We start from the raw sequence: 17,185 nt of genomic DNA, 5'->3' as shown, positions 1-17,185 counted from the left end.
GTATTTCTGACCAAGTACACCTACTATTAGCCTATTTGCACAGTACAGCTTGGGTTGGCCTGATTGTGAAAGACCAATATGGGATTTATCATATTAGGTCATTCAGAGTGTATGTCACTTGTTTCTCATATAATTTTTCACACAGGGCGCCTTTCCTTCACTGGGTGGGCCTTTTGGGAAATTTCTGGCAAAATTAAGAGTATACCCACTTCTCCAGGCACAACTACACTCACTGCATGCATGCACGTGCACCCACACACACAAATTAAAATGTTGCATAAGGAAAGAGGAAACCATGAATTTACTGTACTTTTGGGTGTATATAAAATATCAGTGTAGAAATGAGGGATTTTTAAGATGTGGTATGAAAATGAAAACATCTCTTGTAACATATGGGTTTTCAGTGTTTTTTTGTAAAGAAAAAAATACATGTATTTCAAAAAGCTGTTGTGTTTAATTGAACTATTTCTGACCTTTTCAATGTCTAAAACAACATATTTCTTTGAGATGTAGCTAGCTAAGTATTCTCGGGGTATTCCCCATCTATTTCAGGCGCACATCTCTAGCAAAACTTGGCTGTGGTCCGGGTCCGCAGCGTGATGACGCAATCAACTTGCGCCATTTGTAGATATTAGCAGCTAGCCACAGATGAGCTAGCTAGCATTTTACAGCAGAAGTCACAATAGCGACTCGAGGCGAAAGAGACGACGTGAATATTTGTAGCTGACTAGCTAGCTGCTACAACATTACCTACATTTTAGTTAATTGTGTTTGGCTAGTGTCACTGCTGAATATAAGGACAAGACTCGGAAAACAACGATTTGCTGTATCGTTATTTAATACGGGTAAGCCGACTTTGCTAATTAGCTAAATGGAATTGTGACTGTTTTTTGTTAACTTGCTAACGTTAGCTAGCTACCAAGCTAACGTTAGCTAGCTCAGTGGCTGGCTAAAATGGGACATTTGGAGAGCCACCGTATCCAACCTCCATCTCCTTTTCACCCGTTATTCAATAAGGGTTTTGTTAGCCGCTAGCTAGCACAGCTACGACTGAAGAAGGTGGTTGGTGTTGCTAGCTAGCTAACAATGTTAGAGAGTCTTGATAATTGTTTTTCCCTTTTGAAACCGCACTAAGTAAGCCGGACATTCCACTTGCCAATGGCAAACTTAACTAGCTAACGTTAGCTGGCTATCTTTTTAAACTGTATTCATATTGTGTTAATCTAAATAGCCAGTTAGCTTGTTAATACTATGTGTTGTGTTATATTTAAATATGTGTTAGTTACAAGTAATTTGTTTTTGTTTATCTTGCGCAATCTGGCACGAGGCCTGTGAAGCCAGACAACTCAGTCATGCCCTGTCAAGACCGGCAGTACAACGTTTCCCCTTACAGCCACTATCATGGTTGGCTGACAGTTGTTTAGAAAAGTCTCAAGGTTTTGTTGTCATCACGCTATGAGCAGGCCAGTAAGTCCACTGAACTGTCCTCTGCTTCATCAAAGATTGTGGATATACTGACAAGATACACTGAGTGTACAAAACCTTAAGGACACCTGCTCTTTCCATGACAGACTGACCAGGTGAAAGCTATGATCCTTTGATGTCACTTGTTAAATCCACTTCAATCGGTGTAGATTTAGGGGAAGAGACTTTTAAGCCTTGAGACAATTTTGACATGGATTGTGTATGTGTGCCATTCAGAGTGTGGATGGACAAGACAAAATATTTAAGTGCCTTTCAACAGGGTATGGTAGTAAGTGCCAGGCGCACCGGTTTGTGTCAAGAACTGCAACGCTGCTGGGGTTTTCACATTCAACTGTTTCCCGTGTATATCAAGAATGGTCCAAAAACCTGAGGACATCTAGCCAACTTGACACAACTGTGGGAAGCATTGGCGTCAACATGGGCCAGCATCCATGTGGAACGCTTTCGACACCTTGTGGAGTCCGTGCCACAACGAATTGAGGCTGTTCTGAGGGCAAAAGGGCCGGGGGTGTAACTCAATATTAGGAAGGTGTTCTTATTATTTTGTACACAGTGTAGCTGTCCGCCCTAACAATGGGAGTCGTTGTCCACAAAGCGGCATGGCAGGCTGTCTAGCTCCCGCCTATCCTTTCTTTGGATTGGTGGATAAATCGTATTATTGTAATCCTTTTTTGAATATTCGATGAGGGTTTGTGACATCAACTGCCTGTATTCAATGGAGAGAGATGCTATGCTACTAGCCTAATTTCATGAATATGCATAGCCATCTCGAGATGACTCCGATAGTGTTTTTTCTCAGTTGCCGGGATGTTACGTGTCCTACTTATATCCGTACACTCTTAACAACTTAAGTATTACGAAACTTCTCTTCGGTTTTTTTGTTGACCAAATTCGACACTCATTGACCGCCATACAAAAAACCCTTTGTTTGGTGGGTGAAAGAACGCCACCTGCTGGAGGGAGACATTTTCCGCTGAGTTGGGCCTCTCTCTTCCTCCCTGGCTTCATACAACCTCCGCAAGGGGTTAAAGGTCATGGTCCTTTAGGCTAGATTCTAGAACTGGCGTGTTGTGTGATCATGCACTGTAACCCAAGAAGAGTTGTGAAATGTCATGTGGCAGTTTAAGATTTAGTAAACAGAAACACTGAGATGGGAGCAGGTGCTAAGTTATAGAATGTGACGCTGGCCATTTAAAGGCACGAGACTCCATTGCCACATGCTTGGTAGCTAGAGAGCCGGCCCTAGAACTATGTCAGTGGGATAATTTAACACGACAGGATGTTTTTAGAAACTGGGACATGGCCTGGTTGCTTTTTCTATTCATTAACTGACTATGGTTCCACATCTAATTAGTTAAAAATCCTAATGTTTTTAGAAATGTTTTTTTCTCTCACATTAATTCAGGGCAGACCACTTCACCCCTTCCTCCTTGTAAATCCAGAATATCAACACAACAAAGATGGAGGCGCTCCATGCTCACTGCCTGAACTGTGTGAACAGGAGGTGTATGATCCGCCCAGAGACTGGTGTGTCCTGTGATCTCATTTGCTGCCCTCTCGTCTGTGGAGCTGTCTTCCACTCCTGCAAAGTGGAGGAGCATCATTTACTATGCCCGTTTGAAAGAGTGCCTTGCCTCAACACTGGATTCGGGTGCCCATTCACTATTGCTCGGATCAAGATGGCTGAACACCTAGAGACGTGCCCAGCCAGTGTGGTGTGTTGCACCATGGAGTGGAACCGTTGGCCTGTGAGCTATTCAGACAGGAAGTCCTATGAGCACCTGAGCAATGTTGAAGTGGTGGAGCAGCTAGACATGGCCCTGGCTCTGCAAGATCAGAGGATGCTACTGGAGTCCCTCCGAGTCACCACCAACACATCAAGGAACGGGTATAATAAACCAGCTGTGGAAACGAGTGAAAAGATGGCTGATGTAGTGTCAAGTGTTCCAGACACTGCAGTAAGTAATGGGATCGTTGAAATAGACGAGGCTGCTGCTTTGACTAATGGAGTGATTGAAATGGATGATGAGGATTCCTATATTGCAGTACACAAAAAAAACTTAGCTGCAACCTTGGACGTTCTCAGAAGTGCAAAGGACATTAACTTGATCAATGGAATTATAAATGGGGAAAAGACTGAGAGAAATGGGGTTCTCCATAATGGAGAGAACAGTGATGGTGGTAATCATGATGACTTGAAGAATGTAGAGATGAAGGAGAGTGACACAGAGTTGGACTGTGACCTCGGAGCAGTGGGCGGCGTGTCCGTGGACTGTGGAGTCGGAACCGACAGACGGGGAGACGATGAGAGCTACTGGATAGAGCTCAATGAACTAATCAAGTCTTCAGAGGAAACGGAGAAGGATGGCATGATGGGTCTAGCAGAGGTGGGTCCTCCTCCCCTCAGTAACGGTTTCCACCATACAGGAGACGGCCACGATCGCTTGAGACGACGTGAGCGGATGGATCTGAGCAGATCTCCACCCAGACGCTCTGAAGTCAACAGGTCTTCAGACTTCAGGCCGGTGATGCCTTATCTCTCCATGCCTAATATAGTAACACCACGGGAGCCCTCTGGCCCCCACCCTCCACCACTTCCCATCCACCTGCCTCTTCCCATGCCTCTCCCTAATCTGGAACCCTACAATGTGCTTCAGCACCTGCCCTTAGAGATCGAAGACAGGTGGCTGGAGAGGAAACTACAGAACCTCCAGGTGCTCAGAGGGATGAGTGTGTTTACGTTTAACGGGCGCAGGGCTATGATGTCTGACCCCTATCTGTTCAGAGCTAAAATGGAGGACAAGTCAGTGGACACCTCAGACCTGGAGGTAACTGACGATCCATTGGGGCTCCATGGGATCGACCTGATCACGGCAGCGCTGCTCTTCTGTCTGGGGGACTCCCCTGGGGGCCGCAGCATCTCAGACAGCAGATTTGTAGACGGTTACCGCGTCGACTTTGGTACCCAGACCTTCTCCTTCCCCTCGGCAATACTGGCCACTAACACCATGGTGGGGGACATCGCCTCAGCGTCGGCCTGTGATCACGCCAGCCCACAGCTCTCCAACCCCAGCCCCTTCCACACCCTCAGACTGGACCTGGTTCTGGAGTGCGTGGCCCGCTACCAAACAAAGCAGCGCACCATGTTCACCTTTGTGTGTGGACAGCTGTTCCGCAGAGACGAATTCTCCTCGCATTTCAAAAATGTTCACGGTGACATCCACGCCGGGTTGAACGGCTGGCTAGAGCACCGCTGTCCTCTGGCCTACTACGGCTGCACCTACTCCCAGAGACGCTTCTGTCCCTCCGTGCAGGGCTCCAGGATCATCCACGATAGACACCTGGGCTCGTTCGGGGTGCAGCCGGGTATGCCTCCCCAGTTCGGAGATAAAACTCTCCCCAGGAATGCCTGTCGGTTCGGCTCCACCTGCGACCACCTGAGCTCCTTGCCCTTCGAGGTGCAACAGTATGTGGCCAGTTTCCTGGATGGCTTCAGCCTGTGCCAGCTGTCCAGGGTCTCCCGGACCATGAGGGATGTGTGCGCCAGCTTACTGCAGTCCAGAGGCATGGTGGTGCTTCTCTGGGAGAACACAAGACGGGCAGATGGGTCCTCCTCATGGCAGATCCAAAACAAGGTTAGTCACTCACTGCATTTTAAACATGTGCATTAACATCTGTATTGAATTTAATTTTATTGCATTTTCCCATAAATCTATGATCAATAGGAAATGTCAGATTTGTATGACAGTTTGAGATGTGCATGGGGATCTCAAGTTAGAATTCATTTCCTGACCACTGAATGCATGCTGTCCTGTATTAACACAGTAATCAATTAGATTAAAGGCTTTGCATTGTAAAAGGACATACACAAGCAGGCATACCATATTACATATATAAACGTCTTTATCATTAGAACTAATTCATTTATATGATTCTGTTTTGTGAACCAGGTGTGGCGATTCAGTACGGCCTTCGGTACGGTGAACGAGTGGAAGTTTGCCAACATCGCCAATATGGCCGAACATCTGAAGAAGTGCAAGTTTAACACCATCACCCGTCGGGACGAGGCTATCCCTCTGCCCTGCATGTGCTTCACCAGAGAGCTCACCAAAGAGGGACGCTCACTGCGCTCAGTCCTCAAGCCAGTATTATGAGTTACCCTATAACAGGGTTGGAGTCCATGGTTACGTCTGAATTGGCAGCCTATTCCCTATATAGTGCACTACTTTTGACCAGGGCCCATAGATATAGAGCGGCAGGTAGCCTAGCGGTTAAGAGTAACTGAAAGGTCGCTGGTTCGAATCCCTGAGCCAACTAGGTGGACAATCTGTCGATGTGCCCTTGAGCAAGGCACTTAACCCTAATTGCTCCTATAAGTCGCTCTGGATAAGATCGTCTGCTAAATTACTAAAATTGAGATGTAGGAATTAGGGTGCTATTTCGGACTATTTTCATTTAAATCAATTCAGGAAGTTCTTCTTACTGAATTGAAATGGACTCTAACCCTGCTCTATAATAAGCACATACAAAATGCTGCTTTCTTCCAGTCTTGACAGAAAGATGCTGAATTGTTTTCAATGGAACTTTGTAATTTCATATTGTTACCAATGTACTGAAGCGATTATTTAACTTTTACATACTCTGTCAATGTGTAAATAAAACAAATGTTACTTTATTTTTATATGAATAACTAGCAAAGTCAGTACTGTGCCACATTGACAACGAAAGAAAGTGGAGCCTTAACTTATGATAAACACTTGATTTCTGGTCATAAGAGGGTTCTGACGAAGATCTTTAATAAAGCGATTTCTCATTGACACCCGGCTAGAGCGATTTACAATATCTTATTGTCGTGCACGGTTTTACATACTTAGGGTGATCATGGTTTCAGTTAGCGGATAATGTAATTTACCTTATCTGAATTTTAAGATTCAGACCAAACTTAAAATGTCCACACTACAGGCCATTATCAGAATGGAACATTTACTATGTAGCTATTTAACTCCACAACCAGTATCAGACCGGACAACAATGTTGGCTGGTTAAATGAAGGGTGATTTGGTTGTCTTTATCTACTTTCCTCATTTGAGAAAAATGGTACTTCTGTGAAAAACATTTGTGTGAATTCTAGTTATTGATCTGTTCAAGTCCAGTGAATCCTGCAGGTCAGGGAACGTGGGCATACCGTAGCTTCTGGGGATGAGGGTTGATATGTTGAAACTGATCATGTCAACTAATGATCAACCATGGTCCTGTCTATAAGTTGTCATATTAGTGTTTCTCTTTATTTTCCTCTTGGCACTACGTAGACACTGCTCATAAGTTGCCTGCTGTGTCTCAGGGTTTGTAAAACATTTCTGCCTCCAAAATAACACTCTATTCCCCTATATAGTGCACTACTTTTGACAAGGGCCCATTTAGGGCACTATAAAGGGAATAGGGTGCCATTTGGGATGCAGAGGTGAAGCTGAATCAGTAAGTGCTGGCCATTACTTGTACTGTATTTCCTGCTTTACAAACCATACTGTACAGCTCTGCTTGGTTTTTGGTTCGGCTCTATAGTGTGAATCAGGCTCATGTGTAAAAGATACACTAATCTACCAGTCGTCACTTTAAAGTTGTGGTTATAGAGTGTGGTTAGTCATAGGACTGATATACCGTTCAGTATTATTGATGTTCTATGGCAGTGTTGGTACTGACACATTAACTTCCATGTCCTCAATAGATCTTATAATTATCAATAACCTACCTATCGTTTGACTTGATTTTCTCTGATTTGAATATTAGTTGAAAATCTGTTTGGATTTGGAAGTGTGTAGAACAAGATTTAATTATTCGGTCTAAGATTGTGCTGTAGAACTTAAGGCTGGGATTCAATCCGATCACAAGTTGTAGACAATGCGGCTTTTAAAGGCAATGTTTGGCGCTCGTATTCCTGGTAAACGCTGCATATGTCGGCTCAATTAAATGGCACATTGTGGACAAAGTGTAATCGGATTGGAGTCCAGCCTTAATTCATGGGTCTAAGATTCTGTTGTAGAAATTGAGGGCCAGACTTGGGTCTTAAGGGCACTGTTTGCATCTGTTATAAAAATTTAAAAAAGTAAAAGACAAACCATTTCTTTATTTTACCTTAAGTTCTCTTCCTCTGAATCACTGTACAGTTTGTTCTACAGTTTTATTCCATTTTGGGGGGAAAGACCGGTGCAAACTTTGCATTATTGAAAACATGATTAGCACCCCGAATGAATAGTTTGAAACATTTTGATATGGTGAAATAATCCATGTGTGTGTTAGGTTTGATGCATATTTTGGAAGTTAACTGAGTGTGTTTTATGATCTTTTATTTGTATTGTCAGAACTCTCAACTTTCATCTGTTTTTTTGTATTCTTCCATGCAATCCTTTTTTTTATAGAATTGTTTTTCTATTATCTGGTGTAGTTTCTGATGTGATGAACATGCCACAAATATTACAGACTGCTCAGATTTAACCTATTGATCATCCCCACATTATAGCCTGGTCCCAGATAAGTTTGTGCTTTTTAGCCAAGTCTGATGGTTGTTAAATACCGATGACTGTAGGAGTTGGCAAAACAGCATAAACAGATCTGAGACCAGACTAGCCATGTTTCTGCTCGAGTCAGATTTATTTTCAAAAAATGTTTCCTGCATGTGAGTGAAGAGATTAACGGTCATTATTAAAAACCTAATTTATCCATAAAATGTAAGGTTATGTTTCCTCTACAATAACCTTTCTAAAGGTTGTGTGTGTATTGAGCCTGGATACACTGGGCCTATGTAGTTCCGTCACAACTCTTTATATTTGGTTTGTATTACTACATTTGTATGGTAGTATCTGCAACAATGAGATCACACCAAGTTATAGCTTTAAACAAGGTGTCTTACAACTGTTTTACAATGTTTTTGTTTCTTGTTTTAGCGGCCCAAGTGTATAAAGGTCCTTCACATACTGTGTATCATCTAGATCATTTTCATTACCAATAAACGTTTGTTTTCATTACTTGCTACAACATGGTTGACATTTTTCTACAAGAACAGCATCATTTCTACTGATGGTTGAGTCTCAGCTGCTGAAGGTGTGTGAGGAGACTGGAGGAGGTTGGGCCTCCATCAGTGAGGTTTGGAAGCAGGGCCTCAGTGGTGAGGATACGCAGGCGAGATGGGTCCTGACAACACACACACACCACAAATGATACATTTCTATTAGAAAATGAAGCAACTCAAAGTTCACTAGGCTGTAATATGGCAAGAAGAGATACTCACTGTTTTGGGTCTCTCCAGCTGGGTGGTAGAATCCCTCTTGCTATCGTCCTGCTGTGGGCCAGCGTGTTCTGGATTTCTGATGCTGGATCTGTTGTGAAGGAAAGTGTAACAGGATGTCTTGCTTCGCCCTGTGAGAGAGCACAGGCAAAACAGGCTGAATCAATGGCTAGCTGCAGCATAGTGAGTTATTAATTAAACTGTTACTTTTTGTACCCTACACCTGCAAGTTACTTGGCGCATACACTACTCCAGAACTGCATAGTGAGTTACTGCTGTGTGGAACAGAGTGAAGCTTAGCCATTACCTGGTGTGGAGGTACACCTGGAGAGAGCCGTCTCAACGTCCTCCACCTGGCTCTGCAGCTTGTCCACCCTCTGGAAAGCCTTCTGTTTGAGGCTGCGTTCCTGATGAAGCTGGCCCTTCACCTAAAGCCACAGTGGGTGCCTGGGTTAATGTCCATTACTGTTACACCAAGGATCTAAACTTGCTCTGTCTGTAATATAGAGATAAATGTGCACCCTTCATCAGAGAAGATGCACATTTAGATAAGTTATTCCCCAGGCCAGGAGTTTGTCCTGACCATATGATCTGACCAGGAAAGGCTGGGCCCTAAGTTTAGACCTACTGGACACATACAATATAATTATTATCCAACTCTGTTTTATGGTCCTTCAAGCTGGATGATGTCTGTTTTAGTAATACTACATAATGTTATATTTTGTGTTGGTGTGTTTGTACTGCAGGGATGAGAATGAGTGCCACCTGTCTGATGTCTTTGGCACTGCGTTGTCTCAGTAGCTGTCTCTCTCTGCTGCTCCTGTCCAGCTGAATACTGAGATCTCGGAGCTGTCTGTCTCTGTCCCCCACACCCTCTTTCAGCTGCTCCAGTTTCTGCAGGCGGTAGCTGTCCAGCTCCTGTCTGCTCTGGGCCTCCTGAACAGAGCGATGCCTCACCTCATGGAGCTCTGCGCTCTGTGGACATAATGTCATGGAATAAAAATCACTCTACTGTCAGACCAGACAGGCAAATATCTTTAGATGTGGTTATTAAATCAGATATGACAGAAAATATCACACTATTTACAATTACATAAAATGAGAAGAAAATGTAAAGATTAATTTACACGTATTGCTTTCTGTAACGTTGCAAAAAGAAATTGATATGAATGATTCAGGGTGAGGATATAGCTAGCTACCTGTTTGGTGAGCAGTCTCTTGGTGCGGTTGTAATCCATCTGACACTGTGTCATGGCCCTCTGAGTGACCTCCAGTTCCTGCTTCAGTACGATCACTTCATCCTCTGACATCATCTTCATTCTCAGGGCCTCCCTCTGACAGGACATCTCCCTCTAGACACAAGTCACAGTCGCACAAAACGTCAGCAAGAAACATGAAAAGCTACAGCCAATCTGGTGCAATCCATATGACTCTGTACATTTGTATTTATATTTGAGTAATTTAGATTAACATCTGTGCATTCAACTTAAGTAGGTAAAATAATAAAAGAACCGCATGTCACGGTCCTTGCAAGTCAATACACTTGTGTGATTTTGGGGACACTCCTTTCCGATCATCCTAACCGTACCTGCTGGCTGTGGAGCAATCTACGGTGCAGCTTGCCCTGTCCAACCACCTGTCTCCAGTGGCCCAGTGCCTTCACCTTAGACAGCAGGCCAGTCAGCTGACTGTTCTCCACGCTCAGGTCGTGGAGCTCCTGCTTCTGATGGAGGAAGGAGGAGGAGCAGAAGAAGAAGAAGAAAGATTATGGAAGAGAATAACTGTTAGTCATGAATGCAATATGCAAACAGCTGAGTCACAATTCAGTCACTTGCTTTGAAAACAACTTTGGCCCAATCATCTCACCTCCGACTGTGTCGTAAGAAGAGCTTCATTGCCTTTAGTGGAGCCAAACTTCTTCAGCTTGATGATGTTATCCACTCCCTCTCTCCTCACTTTGCTCACCAGCTGAGTAACATCCTGGTCCATTCGCACATGGTACTCATCAATCCTGGCCTGTGATCCATACAAGTAAAAAGACAAGAGAGTTATGGTGCTTTTAGCATGGCAGTAATGTGGTCAAAAGTACTTCCACATTAACCAGTGTTGTTATTGTGGAACAAAGTTAGTCAGGATCATTATGAGATGATACTAAGACACTATAAGTGGCTCATACATGCTTATGACAAGTCTTATAACGCATTCTAACCACATCATAATGCACTATACCTTCAAGCTTTAGATAGTTACCGTTATGTTAAAAAGAGAGGTTTTAAAAACGTTTCGTACCTTCAGTTGAATGCAGGTGGAGAAAAGATGTCGGACCAGGGAGTCATAGCATTGTCTGTATTTGAGGCTGATCTGCTGCTCCAGACCTCTCTGTTCCTCCTCCAGTTGGGTGATCCGGGTATGCAGGGCTGTGGTCTGCAACATCATCCCACGACAGAGCCCACTGACCTCGCTGTAAGGGTTGATGGTCTGGGACTCCTCAAGGTTCTTCACATCCTGCAGGACAAATATTGAAATGTCAAGAGCAAGAACTTAAAGATACGTTTGTGTGCTGTTTAGCAAATACATGGTATAAAGCCCCAGAATCAAATGGTTTGGAACCCTGCTCACGTGATAACTAACCTTGCCTGACACCAGAAGAATAGCATTAGCTCCCAGAGGTTCTAATCCCAGTCATTCACACATATATTGTATTACCAATGAAAAAAGGTATTGCATATCTTGACACACATCTTATGCGCTTTGAAGAGGTGCTGAAGTACAGTAGAGTAGGATACCTGTTCTCTGCGGTAGAGCAGCTGGCTCTCCTGCTGTAGGATCTGTTCATAGAACTGGGAGTAGAGGAGGAAGCTACTGCGTTCTCTCTCCATCACAGAACAGCCCAGAGTGGACAGACACCGCTGGAGGTGGGCCGTGGGGAAGGTCAGCTGGCAGAAGATGTATAACATATATATTGTCATTAAACTGTTCTCATGTTCTTTGTGCTTGAAACCTACGCACCTGTGACTGACACTTTTTTATTACTGAGAAAAAGGACCAGACTGCTACCCACTGTTTTAGGGCTATTGTCTTGCCTGTCCATCCATTCTGTGTTGGGTTTCTCACCTGTCCCTCCTCTGTCTGCTCAGCACACTCCATTAGCTGCTGGGTGAAGTTCTCCACTATCTGAGGTCTCTCTGGGGACAGACTGTGCTTCATGGGGCCTTGCTTCCACAACTCTGGAGAACAGTCATAACAGTGATAAGTCAACCATTACAGCTAGAGTCTGTTGACTCATACTCGTAGGTGTTAAATCTGTTTATGATGTAACAGTAAAATGTTAGAAACGTAAAATGTAAACATATTCCAATTTTTAAATGAACAACAACAGAAATCCAGGTCCAACATTGGTTACTGTCTTTGTGAGAGGTGAGTAGTGTACCTGTGGGGAGGCCTGTGTCTTGGCGTGCCCGCTCTGAAGTCACCAGGGTCAGCTCTCTGGTGATCCTCCTCTGTACCGCTCGGATCATATCACACTCTGTACTCTCCAGCAGCCTGAGCAACTGAGACACCATGCACAGATTCAAAGAGATGTTCCTCATCATCTTGTCCACCATATTACAGATAGAACCTATTCCTCAGTCTGTAGCACTACTCGACTAGTCTGGGCTCCAACCTTTTATTTATATATTTTTTATTTAACCTTTATTTAACAAGGGAAGTTAAATAAGAACCAATACTTATTTACAATGACGGCCTACCAAGAGGCAAAAGGCCTCCTGTGGGGAAGGGGGCTGGGATTCCAAGTACAAATGTAGGACCTAACACACATCACGACAAGAGAGACCTAAGACAACAACACAACATGGCAACAACATAGTAGCAACACAACATGACAACAACACAACATGGCAGCAACACAACATGACAACAACACAACATGGCAGCAACACAACATGACAACAACACAACATGACAACAACACAACATGGTAGCAACGCAAATGGCAACAACACAACATGACAACAACACAACATGGTAGCAACGCAACATGGCAGCAGCACAACATGGCAGCAGCACAAGCATGGTACAAACATGGTTAGGCACAGACAACATCACGAACGACAAAAAGGTAGAATCAACCTGAATCAAGGCTTTATTTCTTGAAGTGAAACGAAGCGTGGATTCAGTTTGGATCCCAGGCTACTACGGTATATGGGTTGTTTCACGAATACAGTGCCTTTTATGTCCCTCAGACATTATGTGTGTACATTTATAAAACACTCAAGTTAACAGTTGGATCACATACACTGAGTGTACAAAACATTAGGAACACCTGCTCTTTGCATGACAGACTGACCAGGTGAATCCAGGTGAAAGCTATGATCCCTTATTGATGTCACCTGTTAAATCCTCTTCAATCAGTGTAGATGAAGGGAGGAGACAGGTTAAAGAAGGATTTGTAAGCCTTGAGACATGGATTGTTTATGTGTGCCATTCAGAAAGTGAATGGGCAAGACAAATGATTTAAGTGCCTTCGAACGGGGTATGATAGTAGGTGCCAGGCGCACCAGTTTGTGTCAAGAACTGCAATGCCGCTGGGTTCTTCACATTCAACAGTTTTCCCATATGTGTATCAAGAATGGACCACCACCCATTTTTACATTTTAGTCATTTAGCAGACGCTCTTATCCAGAGCGACTTACAGAAGTGAGTTCATACATTTTCATACTTCTTTCATACTGGTCCCCCGTGGGAATCGAACCCACAACCCTGGCTTTACAAGCGCCATGCTCTACCAACTGAGCCAGACGAGACCACCCAAAGGACATCCAGCCAACTTGACACAACTGTGGAGAGCATTGGAGTCAACATGGGCCAGTCCATGCCCTGACGAATTGAGGCTGTTCTGAGGGCAAAAGAGGGGGCCGCAACTCAATATTAGGAAGGTGTTCTTAATGTTTTGTACACTCAGTGTACATCTACGCTCTACCTAAACTAAACTGTGTTAAAAAATTCCAATAGAGGTCAGGTGTGTGAGTGAGCTATCATGGTGTGCTGCAGTAGTACAGTACTTGGCATGTCTTGATGTGAACTTCGGAGGCTCCTGCAGGAGGCAGTAGAGGCTGGTTGTCAGACAGCAGAGCCTCAAAGTCCTTCTGTTTACCCATCTGTTGAGCCAGGGCTCTCATACTGGGGTACTCGATGTCTGCTCTGAAATGTAGAAGCATGAGAACCACTGAGATATATATTAACGATGAGACCACATAATCTTACAGTCAGGATTAAAATGACTTGATTTTGATAAACAATCAAGGAACAATCAATTATATATGAAACCTTGTTAATGTCTCTGTTGTTTACCCATCACTATTCACAAACCTTGATATCACCCCCCGTATTCAAATCAAATCACATTTTATTGGTCACATACACATATTTAGCAGATGTTTTTGCGGGTGTAGCGAAATGCTTGTGTTCCTAGCTCCAACAGTGCAGTAGTATCTAACAATCCGCAACAATACACACAAATCTAAAAGTAAAATAATGGAATTAAGAAATATGCAAGAAATATGTATTGCATGGTATGCCAGAATATTACATAAAGTAAAAACTTGTTCATGGGCAATAAATACTAACTAACCTGTAGAGTCTTGAGAAGTGCCTGTGGATCTTCATGGTATTGATCTGTTCCACCCCTAGCTGTCTCCTTCCCCAGCTCTCCTTAAACACCTCCAGCTGTTTGGTTAGAAGCAGGAACCCCTTCAACACAGACAGCACCTGGAGAGGGTCCTGGAGGGGACCAGAGGAGAACCCCTTCTCTTCTTCATCACCTTCGTCATCAACACTGTCATCCATACTGCTACCATCCTCCTGGTATTAAGACACAATGCTGTAAGCCAGTGCAAAAAACGTGTTTTTCTGGTGGTAAATATATGTTTACATAAATCTTTAGGCCTACATGTGTTTTGAATGCAATTATGTAAACCTAGTAACCCATATATTTTTAACACACCCCAAGAAAATATATTACAACACGTATGTAAACATACTTCCTCAGGCTTTCCACGTGAGACCTCCACCTTGTTGTCATGGAGACGTAGCGGTGCTGCCCCCCTCCCTCCGCTGTTCAGGACATCCTCCATTAGTAGAGACATGCCCAGGATCGCTCCATTGGCCTCCATCCTGCTGTGGTCACCCAGCCCACTCAGACACAGCTGGATACAAGCAGCATAAGACCATTAACATCCTCAATATAGTAATTTAGCATCGTAGATACTCTTATCCACAGCAGCTTATAATGCATTCAACCAAAATAGATAAAACAATCACTATCATTTCTAGTAGCCTCTATCTGCAAAATCAGTTGCTGGTAAGAAAATAAAAACAATAAATATCATAAAGGAGAGTAGAGTTGTACCTGCATGCAGTACTCAATGGGTGGGATGCCCCAAATGTCTACAGGGTGCAATCCATGACACGCCAGAAAACTTCTCCATGGGTACATCCTTTGAGCCTAGAGAGCACAAATACATGATGACCTCACAATTGTCTAAGAGTACAACCCTGCCTGAGCAGTGGAAAACTATTAAAAGTAGAATTAACTATACTGTGTTTCCCATTTACATTTACATTTACTCTGGATAGTAACACAAACACTGTCTGGGCTTTATAAATGTAAACTTTATTACCAACCCGGGGGCAGTGAGGCTCCATTGGTTCTGGTAAAGACAGTAGAGAACTGTGATTGGTTCTGACGCTGTCACTCAGCGCAGGGAGGGCGTGTCCCATGTTGTCACTCACGCTCTGATAGGCTACGATGTTACCAGAGGAGAGAAACGCCTCTCTGAGAGAGAGAGAGAGAGAGAGAGAGAGAGAGAGAGAGAGAGAGAGAGAGAGAGAGAGAGAGAGAGAGAGAGAGAGAGAGAGAGAGAGAGAGAGAGAGATGGGTCAAATCCATATCAAATCCTTTGTGTTTTCACTTTTGGTCTCCATTGGTCCCATTGAACTGATTAAGCTAAATCAAGCTCAAGCATTTGAAAGTTGTTGACACATAATGTATTTGACCAAGGTCTGGTTCTTATGCTAGGAACCCTCATACTCCATTACATTTATCTAAACCTACTCACTGATGGCATATACCAACCCCTTCTACCTCTCTCCACTCACCTGATGAGGTGCCTCACAGCGGTGTCATACTGCAAGAAGAGCACGTGTCTCCGTAGTTGCAGCAGCCGACCCACAGCCTCAGGGCTACCAGGGTCACACAGAGAGTCGACCTGTCTCTGGACCTCCCACAGCTCCGCACCTTAACAATAATAACATGGTCATTTAGCAGATGCTTTCATCCAACGGGACTTACAGAACTGTCAACATTGACAGTGACACAGATAGTATATGTGTTCCAATGCGGAAAAAACAAACTCACAATCCTGCACCATGATTTAACCCACTGAGCCATTGGAACCACAGGTCTCTTATAACTTATGCATACCGATGCCTTCAGTGCCGCCCCAGTCAGCTGTAAGCTCTCCTCCTCCTGCTCCCCCTCCTCTCCTGGAGCTGAAGACTCCTGGGTTCCCAAGTCGAGCGAAACTGACCAGGTAATAGATGATGTCATGCAGGGCAGACACTATCTCCAGACTATGGTGAAGAGCCCGGCTACATGCCTGTAATACAACAAAAGTAAACAAAATCAAAATAAAGATAGCTATCAACATGCTCTATACAGGGATCATCAACTACATTCAGCCAAAGGCCGATTTCTTTTTTTGTCGATGGTAGGGGGGACGGAAGATAAGTAAATAATTTGTAGACCGCAAATTGACCGCAAGAAGCCGCCCAAACAGATATAATATTTGACTAAAAGATAATAATTTCAAACCTTGCTTACATTTGTATTCGATCACGTCTCTCTATTATGAGTGGGAATACTTGGGAATAGATTTTCTAAATTAAAATCACTTGGAGTTGATTTCCTGGTGTTTTTACAGCCTTTTATGTCCAATGAAAAAAAAGTCAAATAAAAAAATAAAAAATCCTCAGAAAACTTGGGGGGCCAAATAAAACTGCCAGTTAGGAAACCCTGCTCTAGAGTCCTAGAAACATTCTGTTGTTCTGGATTTAGTTTGCATTTGCATACAGGAAAGATAGACACAGACGTAGCAAGGCCATGGTTTTGTTTTTTACTGATATCACAAAATCACATTTCAATCCACTACTCCATGCATGAGTCTGTGTCTGCGTCTGTGTCCATCTGTAGGGTGATATAATGTAAAACAGGTTAGAACCTCTCACCGAGTCCTCCAGGGTTCTGAACATGAGGAGAACCTCTGTGTAGTGGGGGATGAACCACAGGTTGAGGAACATTCTGCCGTCAGCTGACAGCAGGCGCCTGGGACGACGCTGGAACTTCCTGTCCAACCAAGT

General features: G+C 43.8%; 2 protein-coding genes across 2 annotated transcripts in view; one reads left to right on the top strand and one right to left on the bottom strand.

The window, feature by feature from the left end:
- Positions 1-659: 659 nt before the first annotated feature.
- Positions 660-5,756, top strand: fbxo30a (F-box protein 30a). Its single transcript, XM_041848237.2, has 3 exons — positions 660-845; positions 2,891-5,120; positions 5,436-5,756. Exons 2-3 carry the CDS (start codon positions 2,946-2,948, stop codon positions 5,637-5,639), a joined length of 2,379 nt encoding a protein of 792 aa, XP_041704171.1. The 5' UTR covers positions 660-845; positions 2,891-2,945; the 3' UTR covers positions 5,640-5,756.
- Positions 5,757-5,829: 73 nt separating this feature from the next.
- Positions 5,830-17,185, bottom strand: part of si:ch73-242m19.1 (coiled-coil domain-containing protein 162) — a 30,141-nt gene continuing 18,785 nt past the window's right edge. The window contains exons 16-34 of the mRNA XM_041847097.2: positions 17,054-17,171; positions 16,251-16,425; positions 15,926-16,064; positions 15,452-15,602; positions 15,177-15,272; positions 14,809-14,973; positions 14,400-14,629; positions 13,831-13,969; positions 12,198-12,318; positions 11,882-11,994; positions 11,554-11,703; positions 11,057-11,272; positions 10,634-10,783; positions 10,356-10,490; positions 9,967-10,119; positions 9,533-9,742; positions 9,075-9,195; positions 8,771-8,898; positions 5,830-8,673 (exon numbers count right to left, since the gene is read on the bottom strand). Coding sequence (XP_041703031.2) covers positions 8,554-8,673; positions 8,771-8,898; positions 9,075-9,195; positions 9,533-9,742; positions 9,967-10,119; positions 10,356-10,490; positions 10,634-10,783; positions 11,057-11,272; positions 11,554-11,703; positions 11,882-11,994; positions 12,198-12,318; positions 13,831-13,969; positions 14,400-14,629; positions 14,809-14,973; positions 15,177-15,272; positions 15,452-15,602; positions 15,926-16,064; positions 16,251-16,425; positions 17,054-17,171 — 2,830 coding nt within the window. The 3' untranslated portion in view covers positions 5,830-8,553. The remainder of the gene's footprint in view (positions 8,674-8,770; positions 8,899-9,074; positions 9,196-9,532; positions 9,743-9,966; positions 10,120-10,355; positions 10,491-10,633; positions 10,784-11,056; positions 11,273-11,553; positions 11,704-11,881; positions 11,995-12,197; positions 12,319-13,830; positions 13,970-14,399; positions 14,630-14,808; positions 14,974-15,176; positions 15,273-15,451; positions 15,603-15,925; positions 16,065-16,250; positions 16,426-17,053; positions 17,172-17,185) is intronic.

The sequence above is a fragment of the Coregonus clupeaformis genome, chromosome 25, assembly GCF_020615455.1.
Source record: "Coregonus clupeaformis isolate EN_2021a chromosome 25, ASM2061545v1, whole genome shotgun sequence".
Lineage (NCBI taxonomy): Eukaryota > Metazoa > Chordata > Actinopteri > Salmoniformes > Salmonidae > Coregonus > Coregonus clupeaformis.
This window is presented reverse-complemented; position numbering and strand designations above follow the sequence as displayed.